Source organism: Panthera onca, chromosome B1 (assembly GCF_046562875.1).
Source record: "Panthera onca isolate mPanOnc1 chromosome B1, mPanOnc1 haplotype 2, whole genome shotgun sequence".
In the NCBI taxonomy this organism is placed as follows: domain Eukaryota; kingdom Metazoa; phylum Chordata; class Mammalia; order Carnivora; family Felidae; genus Panthera; species Panthera onca.
In genome coordinates, this window is record NC_138342.1 from 179,088,936 (window position 1) to 179,101,036 (window position 12,101).

Genomic DNA, 12,101 nt, shown 5'->3' on the forward strand with positions numbered 1-12,101 from the left:
CTTGAGACCACGTTTTCTGGAGATTTTTCAATAGTGTAATTGTGGGGGCAAAGGGTGGTCTTCCAGGTAGTCATTTCTTAATATGTTTTTATAAAAATATTCACTATTAAAAAAGGATTTCTTTATATCTGGAAAATCCTAGCTGGGAAATGGGGGCCTGAAATGGTCAGTTCTGTTTAATGGTGTCAAATAAGGGTAACATGAAAAATGTCATCTTTATCCTAAAGGGACATGGCTTTTTTCTAAATGTTGAACAATAGTACTTTAAAGGATTGTTCTAGGGCCTGAAGTCTCCTTAAGATACTGCCAAGAAAAAAAAGTAAACAGTAAGCAAAACTCATCTTTCATACTGACCTAAAATTTAAGAAAAAAATTATTATGAATTTAGCTTTTATTCAAAATTAAATAAGCAAAAGCAAAAGTTTAAGAAACTTTTACAAAGTACTTACATAAAAGAAAGTTAATCGGGACAGTCACAAGTTTGCAACAAATAATTACAAAAGTATCTAGGGCAGCATGAATATAAACCATGTCACAGCATGGTGATCTAATTGTGATATGAATAAGGCATAACTAACATCTGCACCAAGACTAGAATTAAAAAATAAAACATACTTTAAAAGCTTACTTCTACATTAAGCTTCTTCTCTTCCCCCAGATCCTTAATGGGTTTATACTATGTAATATTTTTTTTTTTTAAAACACATCATGTCAAACTATAAATTATATTGATGGGCAGTTGATGTGAAAAGCCCCCTAAAATGCACAAACTAACTGGTACTGAATTGAGTTCTCCATTTACCTTTATGTACAATTAAATGTAAACCATATTTTCACAGTTTTAAGTGTTTTATGAATAGATGCACAGTACCATGGCAGGTTTGCAATTGTTCCTGAAAACTGGCTCTAGGTTCTGCATCCAAAGCCTGTTGGCCACTAGGATGCAAGTATTTACATAAATAAGAAACTGTGTCATAGTCAATGGTCAAGACAGTTCAGCAAGAGCAGTATTTCCAACAAAGAGTGATACTCAATACCATAGTTTACATACTTGTGCAAATATAAGCATTAGGACAGATAAATTTGAGGCAAATTCAACTTGCAAAAACTTGTATCGCTATTGTTGTAAACTTGGGCAGTAAAAACCCTCAGCAAGTTCTGCTCTCTATGGCTTTTTTTTTTTTCTTTTAAAATTTTAAAGCCAGAGAAAATGCACACGCGCGCGCACACACACCCCACATACACACAGTTCTCATTTCGTTTTAGAATATGGTACATAGTGCAACTTCATCACAATGTAGAGGTTTAACACACATTCAGTGCGTGTTTTTCTGTGCAAGTTCTTAGTGGTCTAAGTCCTAGTTGAAGGTAATCATTTGCAGAACCACATGATTCAGGAGGTTGAAGGAAAAAAAAGTTTCGTTACATTTCTCAAACCAGCACTGGATGTGCAAAAGGCAGCAGACAATCTGGCTGTCAACGCAGCCAGATTAGGGTAACTTTAAAGGAAGATCCAAGCAGTTAGTTACTTAGATTGGTCTCTAGAAAAATAGGTCAGTATATGCTGTATCTTTGTCAACCGTTCTTTCAAAGACTTCATTGACAAAACCGATAGCTGGTATCGGGGATCTACGGGAAGAACTGCAAGAAGCCACCAACACCACGCGGGCCCATTAGGGGTCGCCTAAAAATAAACAACAGTTTATAGTATTAATACAATATACATCGATGTAACAAAAACAGTGCTCATATATCCGATCCTATCTCAAACTCTTAGCAATCATGGAAGGAAGGCTATTATGTCCCTATAAAATGGGGAAACTAAAGACCAGAAATGTGAATTGTCCAAGACTGAAATCCAGACCTGACTTCCATGACTAACACTCTGTCCCCTGCACTGCTTGAATGCTGGGTTTCTCGACTTCAGGCTGCTCACATTTGGGGCTGGATAATTCTTCGATGCGGGAACTGTCCTGTGCTCCTGAAGCATGTTGAGCAGTATCTCTGACCTCTATCCAATAAGATGCCAATGGCACCTCCCAGTTGTGACAGTGCAAAGTATCTTCAATTTCATGAGGAGTGAAACACTGATAGAGCCACAAATAAATTGAAGCAGCAAGGGAAAAAAAGTTAGAAAAGACTTGCTAAAAGCATAGGAAATGATGCATCTCCCAACTGTCAAAGAACAAGACACTGCCAAATATGCCAGGGGGGCAAAACTGCCCTAATTCAGAACTACTTTCTGAAAACACATATTTAAAGCATTAAGTTAATTAATATTTAAAAATGTCTCCAAGGAACCATGGCAAGACATAAGATCCTAGGCAAGACATAAGAAAAGGTCTCAGCCTCTAGTTTTGTTTGAAAAATAAACATTTCCAGCAAAGAAGTCCTTCTGATGTTGCAAAGGCTGACTAGTGGCCATTGAAAGAACTTGGAATTTATACAAAAGAATTTTTAAGCCATCTCTGTTGCACACCGAATTGCTTTTTATTGAACCTGAAGTTTCAGAATGACAGAAGGAGCTCCTGATCTCAGTAAGCTCCCTCTAGAACCACACTAGATTTCTGTAGTTGTGTACTATCTGTTGTCCACTCAGCATCACTATGCCATCCTTCTTGCATTTCAGAGAGGTCAGAAACATTTCCCAGAATCCTCTCCCTCACATGGTTCTGGGTTAGACTTGGCCTAGGAGAGGCATAATCCCATGAAATGTGGAAGCTGGAAGAGAAGAAGCCATTGTTCGCTGGAGACTGTTGCCAAGTGTCGGCAGATTTGCAAGAGCCTTCCAGAGAATTCTTGACCACCTGCTACACTGCTCCAGACTGAGATACCGGTGGGTACCTCCCTCGTACTCCTAAGAAATACAAAAGTTTCCCTGCAAGTTCTTGAAAAGCACAGTGCTCCCCTGTGTCAGGTACCCCATCCTCCTTCCGTGATGACCCTCATCTTCACTCCTCCAGCTCTGCAGACAGCTGCGTCAGCCCTCCATCCCACAGCACACCCTCCGTGCCTGGATTATGCAAGAGTGGCTGCTTTTGTTTCACTGACCAAGTCCTGACTCACAATACTACCAACAAAGCAGTGGTAGAGGGCCGAATCATAAAAGGCAAGAGTGGTGAAAGTTTTTACATTTAAGACGTACTTACTCAATTTTATGCTTAGCAAAGGCTATTTCTATCAAGTGTAATCAGATTTAGGAAGCCAGAATAAAACACACATGAGCAACTGACAATATGTATGACACCGAATGAGTGCTCAGTTTAGAGATGATCTGATGTTATAATTTCAAGTTCAGGTGAAGGACTCAATTGGGATTCAGACAGACTGAGGCCAACCTTTGAAAACCAGAATGAGAGGCAGTGTCCATCACAGTGGGCTGTTTTCTCTCCATCTCCGTATATTTATAGCCATTCCATTATGTAATCTACCTTCTGACCATAACCATTTTATTCAATTCAAAATGCTTGTCTAAAAGTTAGCGCTTTGATCAGTCTATCAGATTTTCCAGAGTCGTCTTTCTGTGCGTCTTACAGAGCCTACCACACTGATCTGCTTGCACAGAAAGTTAAGCGTCACCCCTAAGCACTTGAACAAGACCATCAGAACAATAATTTCATGAGGAGTGAAGCATTAAACATGAAGAGACACAAGGGAAAAAGCTGGAGAGAAAAGGAGAGGTGAAAAAAAGATCTCCCAATAATTTACTGTAATGTCCCATTGTTAATTTCCTTATCCTGCCTTTGAGCAAATCCTCAGTGAAGGGCTTTCTCCTTCTGTGCAGTCACAGCTACGGACCCCTCAGCTGCCAGCTCTGTCCATCCCCTTCCCCTACAGATAGCAGCGGACAGCACTGCTCTGGAAATACGGCCATCACTGTAAAGACAGTGGGGACAACGGAAAGGCTGTGCAAAAAGGAAAACAAAAAAACTTAAAAACCCATTGCTAAAAAAAAAGTGAGACTTTTGGAAACAACATCAAAGCCATCATACCTGAAGGTTTTCCTCCCTCCCGGGCATTGAGCCAAAGTGCTGAAGAATTTGGCTTCGAAATCTGTCTCTTAAATTCTGAAACCAGCTGCAGGCTTGTGAGTATACCAAGTCATGAAGCTGTCTGAGATTCTCGATCTCCTCGTCATTCTCAACCTAGAAACAAAACAGTAAGACTTGCATCTAGTCCCCCTGGTCCAGATCACTAACCCAACAGAAATGCAAAAATAAAAATGTAAAAAGAGGCAATCCCAATTTCAGTGCTGGATCAGAGTATTCTTATGCAATACATATCCTGTGCTTCTGCCTCACAAAGCGCAATGGCCAGACTAAAGAGACGCCACAAGGTGTGACCGCCACCTGGCCTTGTCACCAAAGCAATGCAATACTGCGGAACCCTACTGCCGGCCTCCAGCTGGGAGGGGTACAACTGACAGTGAGTTGGGAATTCCTTTTTGTCTCTCTGCATTGATGGTTTTTGAAAGCAGTGGGACAAGAAAGGAATATCGTCACTACAATAAGAGGGAAGATTGGGAGAGGTTTCAGGCAGAGAGAATATGGCAGAAAGCAGGTAACAGGAGGGACAATAAGCATAAGTACACTTTTACCAGGGAACTGAGTCAAAACACAACAAGAATCTTAGCATAGAAAACCAGTATATCAAAAGACAAGAGAAGAAATTATGCAAGGAGGAAGTTCTATAAAGGCAAGGCTGTGGCTACCTCCATCATTCCTCCTTGCACCCTTCAGATCACCAAACTGCAAACATAAAATTAAATGCATCAGCTTTGCAGCCTCAGATCCAGAAGAAGTAGTCTCACAGGACACAGGAGATGAAATAGAGCATTAACTCTTCCATCTTCTATTGATTTCTGTAGCACGCTCTTCTAGCCCACTTGCTATGTGCCAGGGAGGGCTCTAGTTCACATACATTAACTCATCTGAACAAATACCAGGCCTGACTCAGCCTTTCATACTTCAAGAATGACTCACTATAAAAGGGACTCTGAACACATACTTTTTATTTCTGAAAGATGTGAAATGAAAAAACTAAAAAGCACCTGCCTTTTGCACAATACTGTGAATGTGCTTAATACCACTGAGCTATATACTTAGCTATGATTAAACTGGTAAGTTGGGTTAATGAAAAGGTAGAGGAGCCAGTTGAAGACTTCTGCTCTTGCAATGACTATACAAGATTCAGTCCCCTGCTAACACACGTTGGTCTTAACAAGTCACAAGTTTATTTCCAGCTCATGTCAAAACTATTAAAGAAAACCTCTACGTGGCACCCTTACAAAATTCAAGGAAACAAACCATGGGCTGTAGAAAACAAGGAACGACACAAATGACAAGTGTCTGACGTGGAAAAAGGAGCTGGCTAAAAAGCAGGCAGAACTTTAAGGGAAAAAAAGACTGCTTATAAAGTAAATTTGAGAAGCTTTTCCAGAAGGAAGGGACAAGAAATCATTACAAAGATGAGACATTAAGATGAGGAAAAATTATTAGACATTCCTAAGACTGCAAAGACAGCAAACAGTTTCTAAACACCAAGATGCTATTCTATTGTCCTATATTTCTATCTAGGCATATGGTTGGCCATATATACTCAAGGGATTGTGTCATCAAATCCAAATGTGAAGATGTAAACTTACAAAGAATATTGCCTTTAGCAAATGACTCCATTAACTAAGCATGCCGAAGGCACAGAAACTATCAAACTTCCACAACACTTTTGGCCTACTGCACAAAAAAAGAAGTCTCCCCATAGCATCTTAATCATAAGACAGGACAGGAAATATCAGCCCAATCAAGTTGATCAGAGAGGCAATATGGCATAATGCTGAAGCACAGCACTTGGGGCCAGAGAGCTAGCTTTAAATCATTTCTATGACTCTACCTAGAGGATCTTAGGCATATTTATTACCACTTTTGGATCTGACTTTCCTCATCTAAGGATCTCAGAGTTCTGAAAATTCAAAGAGCTAATGTTTGTAATGCCAGGGTTCAATAAACGATTAAAATGAAGGGCCCAAATCAATGAACAGGGAGAGCATATGATCAATGGTTTTATAATGCCCTTCCAAAAGAACCTGCCTTTCATCTGATAATCATAGCATCACAAATCATTTTTTTGGTACCTAAACTAACTGCAGATGGTGAATTACTGGAATCATCAAAAGGCCCACATTAACCCTTTGCAAGAAGGTTATCACAATAACGCACCGCAGGAAAGATCTCACCAGTAAGGCTGGTGACAGTACTTTCTCTGTGATGCCCTAGAGTTTGAACACCTGTCCTCTCACCGTGTCCATGTTGTCATTAAGGCTATGTCAGATACATACAGACCAGTTTTTAAAGGCTTTAATGTGTCTGCCTACTAATAAATTCGATTAAAAAGGGCAGGGATTAGCAGCTTTCATAACCTAGATGGGTTCTAAGTTCAATTCAATCCATCGCTGGTGCTAAGTGCCCACCATGCCCACGTACACTCTAGGCACCACGTTGGTTGGGGAGCCTGCAGAAATGAAGAGGATCCGTGCTCTGGACTCTTCCAAGTCGACACACCGTGAGTAAGAGCAAGATAAGCAAAAGCTAACTGGGAGCTAACTTGTGTAAGTATCGACCAGAGTCCCTGGGACAAAGAACTGTTTTACGCGCCTAGACTATCAGCCTGTGCAATGCCAAGGACAGAGTACCCCGAGGTGTGCTCAAGAAGCATTTAATACCTTAACATCTTCCAGATATTCAATGTCTGCAGTGCAATATCCATCTTTCATTCCTCTCTTTAAGACCCTAAACCGCTTTCCTCCAACTGTGTCAACCACAGACCTCCCGTCAGGTAAGAAATGTACATTCCGAATTTGTAGCATACACCCATAATCTGCAAAACTAAAAGAAAACTTCGGATTAATATCAAAGTTCAAGTAACAAGCATGCAAATTCTCAATATTCAAAGCAAGTTCCAATGTAAACAAAAATATTTCTGTACAAAAACATACCTATTCTGGCTATCACTAACACACATCCCAAACTGTTTAGTTCCAGTTTGTATACTTCTTCGAATCATCAGTCTGTATCTTGGCTCAAATACATGAAGAGGGCAAGGCACAGTAGGGTAGGCCATAGTGCAAACAAATATTGGAACATTCTTGGTCAAGCTGAAGAGGAAAAAAGTCTCATTATCATCCATCAGAACGTACCACAAAAATGACTGAAGCTTGCAACCCTCATCGGCATCTATTTATAAAACTAAATCTGAATTTAAGATACCAGGTTGTCATACAGAACTAAGTATCTTTATGAATCAAGAGTACAGTTAGTATTAATACAAACTTTTGTTTGTATTTTGTATTAATCTGTTTAAAATATTTAGAACAGTTAGTCTTTTATCCATCCAATACTCTTCCTTATAGATAATAAGAAAAAAATGGGCTCCCACAGTCCACAAAAGGCAAATCATTAAAATTCCTAGTGCATTAAAATATTTTCAAATTCACGATCAAAAACATAACTCAGTAACATTTTTTCTAGGTAATTAAAATTATAGAATATTTTTCACTGCCAGATTGGCAGGAAAGAAGGAGGACAACAGTACCGCCCAGTTCTGGCATGGGCATGGGAAAAACTGGCAGGGCTGAGGGCAGTTTCAAACAGTACAACCAAACTGAAGAAGAATCTGGCCGACACTTTAAAAAGTTCATATCCTTTAAACTCCTAGAAAAACTTGTACGAGTACTTGAAAGCTCACTGTAACATTGTGTATAGTAATCAAAACTTAGAAGACGGGACTAGTAAAATAAACTGACATAACCATAAAATGAAGATATACGTGTGTGTGTGTGTGTGTGTGTGCACATACACACGTTGACTTGGAAAAAAAGATCCCACTTTTGTTGAAAATGTATTTATACATCTTAAAATCTGGAAGGATACGTGCCGAAATGCCAACGGTGATTCCTTTTGGGTTATAGATGACCTTTGCCACCCCTGCTTATTTACAGGATCTTCTAGCTTTTCTTCAAAATGACATAATTATGTGCAAGGAATACAAGTATTAGCTCCTCTTTTAAAAAATGTGTAATCTACCATGACTAAGCATTCCATTTGGTCTTTTTCAGTTCTTCTGCTGACAAATATTAAGCAGCAAAACTCTGAAGTACCAGGGGAGGAGTACTTAAGATGCGCACCCCATAAAAAAAAAACAGCCCTGGTAGTAAGTAACAAAGACTCCCTCAAGTTTCTCTGCATCACACTCAGCCCCCCTCAAGTGAGGACTTCATCTGTCATTTGCCGATTCCACTCTTCTGCCGGGAGTCTGGTTGCAGTCACTATACTTAAGATTTCAAAAGCATATCTGCGGCTTTCCTGTAACTAGCTTTTGGCAGTGTTGATCAAGAAAGTTCATAATCCTCCTATCAGGACATTTTCTATCAAAATCACAATGAAATATCAGTATCATGGAAGACAAATCAGTACCAACTTAGAAGAATGGACACCGTTCTTCTATCAAAGGGCACTGGCCCAGTGAAGACATTTGGTGGACACATACTAAGTCTGCAAGCACAATTTTTTCTTCGAAAGTAAGAAAAAAATAACTTTTTGTTTCCATTATTTTCCAAAATCTATTACATAAACACGGCATGTAAAATGTGCAGTTCTGTTTCTTTGGTGTGTCCAGTGAAAGAGAAAGCAAGTTAAGAAATTACGCAGGAAAGAAATTTAAAGAGACTCCTGTGACTCGAGCAAGAGGGAAAGACAGGAAGGGAAAAGAACGTCAGAAAAGGACAAGGAAGAAAGGATACAGAGCACCAAAACCAGGTCCAACCTACCCAGCCCCAACTAGCCAGTGCGTGCTCGCTCTCAGTAGTGGTCTGTACCACTCTATCCCTAAATTACCTCCCGACACTAACTTAATCTGCTACCGGTAATCTTGGCTAATTAACACTTTGGCCCCTACGCCACTCCTACCAACTTCAGCCTCAGGCCTCAAGGTCCCACCCACTTCCCGACCTCTCATTGGCTAAAGCAGCTGCCAGTCCAGGCCGTTTACGCTCCACCTTCCTGCTAACCCTGCCTGGTACCTGAGGGTTCTGTTCCCAACTCCACTGCCTGAGGTCCCGTAGGAAATTCCTCCTCCACCGAAACTACCACTACGGTGCAAAGGGCTTGAGTCAACAACCCCCAGTGGAACATCTGGAAGTTACCAAATGAACTTTTAAAAACTTCTGTCTGTTGAGGAGAGGGGAACCTGACCCGTGTTTGTTGAAAATAGCCTGGGGCTACACTAGGTTGAACTCGAGACAGGATCCAGCTGGCTGCGAGAAGGTCTCTCCTTACTGTGTTAAAGGGTGGTGGCTGGGGCTTGATCACATTAACTTTATGAGAAGAAACTTACTGTGACAGCTCAGCAGTTTCTTCATCATATATTTGTTTTCTCTCAGACAGCTCATCAGGCAGATACTTCACTATCAATTCTTCCAACAGCTGTGTCACACAGTACCTCCTATCTGCTAGATACTAAAAGACAGTGTTATTTCACACTCCAGTACTTTTCCTACAGCAGAAAACAGGCAAAACAGTTCATAGTAAAGCCTTTATTACATATTTATACAGTCGATTCTGAATTAATTTGTGAGGAAGAACGTGACAAGTGATGATGCCACACAGGTCAATCTGCGCAGGCTTTGCCCCAAAGCACTGAAGACACGTGGCTGCGGTGGAGACTACCACCGTCCAGAAGACCCTTGTCCTGCTACGACCTCAAATCCTTTCTGGGCAGCAGGAGGCCCTGCCCTCTCCCACACCAAAGGCCAATTTCTATCTGACAGCTCGTGGGTACTTCAGACTAGCATTTTAACTGAGAACCAAAAAAATAAGCTAAGGAATAAAGAAAATAATACACTTGCCTTATTTAGGAAAAGTGAAACTATTCTTTTTGTCCCAGTTTTGGTGGCCGAGTCTCCAGATCATTTTTCTTGACGATTTTCCTTCCCGTGTCACCCACTGTCACTCAGACCCTTATCAAGAGGTTGCTTTTCCTACACGATCCACCCCCCAACTCTATATAAAATGGTACATTTGTACCACTCCCTTAACACTCCGGAAAACCGCCACTCGCATTTCCACGTCATTATTCCAACTGCTAAAAGCCATCCCTCTCCTTCCAGCCTGTAAGCCTGCCTAGCCTGCAAGGTCTGGCTCCAACTTTACCTTTTTCATGAAGTCTGCCTTAATTTTTCTGTTGCCCGAGAAACCCAATTTTACTGCCTTTATCCCATAAAAGGCAGTTACCACACACCACACTGTATTCCATGGACAAAAAGACATGTTTCTGTAGGTAAGTTAAAAAACTGCATAAGGCTGGGACCAGGTCAGGACGTGGGTACAGAATTTTGGAACAATAACCCATATAATAAAGTTGGTGAGGAACGACTCTTGGGAGACAATCAGAAGATAAAGAGAAGCCACATACTTTTAATCTGCCGTTGCAGCAAAAATAAGGGTTTGTCATTATCCAAGGAAGAATGGAGGAGTAGGAAGGGGGAGAGGTTGGGAAAGGGTACCAGGAGTGGTTTTCAAACTTTAGCATGAAATCAGGCTTGTTGAAAAGCAGAGGGCTGAGCCCCACCCCAGAGTTTGTGATGTCGTGGCTCTGAGGTGGGGTCTGAGAATTTGTAACAAGTTCTCAGGTAATACAGATGCTGCTCGTCAGGGGAACACATTTTGAAAACCAATGGGCTAAATAGTATATATGATACTCGTGTATTAATTTGGGGGGAATAGGAATCTAAATTGTACAATATTTCTGGGGGGATGTAGGTAACCCAGCATTTGGTTTTAAGAGTCTTATAAATACATGGTTTTGGATCAGCCATTCACCTTCCAGAAATTTATCCTAAGGAAATAGTCAAGACACAAATCATGGTATATAAAACAAAGAACAAAACAACTTACATACCCAACAACAGGGAAATGTTAAATCAATGGATTATTCTGCTATAAAAAAATCTTAAATACATTCCGATGAAAGAAGAACAAAAGAAAATGACAAAAGCATAAAATGATAGAGCGTATCAATTTGTTTTTTAAATATATACTTAGATTTTACCTATTATACAGGATACCTTTAGGACACAGGATAAAGTTATTTTCAAACAGTATGCTGGCTGTATTTTTAAATAATGCTTGTTTTCCTTCAAACTCCAGACATTTCTTAAGGTGAGGTAGCTCTAAATTTAAAGCCACATATCTAATTGTTAATTTGAAAAAAAAAAAACACTATATACTACAGAATATTTAAAAACTCTGGAAACACAGAAAAAAAACATGATTAGAGTACTTCACCTGAAAACATGAAGTATATAGGCAGAAATGTAATTAATAAACTTTTTAAGAACGAGTTTGTCTTAGGTTTTTGGACTTTGTGAAAATTCTATATATGGTTTTATGTTTGACATATTGGCTTGTTATGTAAGACTCCTATCCATGTATTTAATACACATATGCTATTATAATATCTGTACAGAGTTGTTTTTTCTGCATAGGAATTAACTACGTTCAAATGCAAAATGGCTTATTAATTTTTTATTCATATTTGGAAGACTATTTTTTAAGCAACGCTGTCACCCCCCAGAGATAGGATCATTCTCGTGATCAATGCTACGGTTGTAATTGGGACCTAGAATTATAACACTGGGGCCTCACATTATGGCTAAGGACACCCAAGCAGGATTGGGAAAATGCTGACTTCCCATTGGTTACAAAAGATATGTACCTGAGATCCAGCTATTTCCCTAACACAGGTTATTAACAGCATTGATCACTGACTGTACAAGGGGTGTGGGAAGCTGTGCCTCCAGTAAGTACACCACTTTCTAGAGCTGTGCTGCCCAAATGGTAGCCACCAGTCACATGTGTCCACTTAAATGAAAATGAAAATTTAAAATACAGGTCTTCAGCCACACTAGCCACATTTCAAGTGCTCAATTGCCACGTGTGACTACCATGTTGGACAGCATAGTTATGGAGAATTTCCATCAATGCAAAAAATTCTATTAGTTGTTCCATATGTTAAGGAGGCAGGACTAGGGCTAAAATCCAGGGTATTAT

General features: G+C 40.0%; 1 protein-coding gene across 1 annotated transcript in view; it reads right to left on the reverse strand.

Annotated features, from left to right (window-relative positions):
• Positions 1-373: 373 nt before the first annotated feature.
• LONRF1 (LON peptidase N-terminal domain and ring finger 1) overlaps positions 374-12,101 on the reverse strand; it is a 37,746-nt gene continuing 26,018 nt past the window's right edge. The window contains exons 8-12 of the mRNA XM_060653113.3: positions 9,388-9,509; positions 6,992-7,150; positions 6,719-6,881; positions 3,993-4,145; positions 374-1,684 (exon numbers count right to left, since the gene is read on the reverse strand). Of these exons, the coding sequence (XP_060509096.3) occupies positions 1,526-1,684; positions 3,993-4,145; positions 6,719-6,881; positions 6,992-7,150; positions 9,388-9,509 (756 nt within the window). The 3' untranslated portion in view covers positions 374-1,525. The remainder of the gene's footprint in view (positions 1,685-3,992; positions 4,146-6,718; positions 6,882-6,991; positions 7,151-9,387; positions 9,510-12,101) is intronic.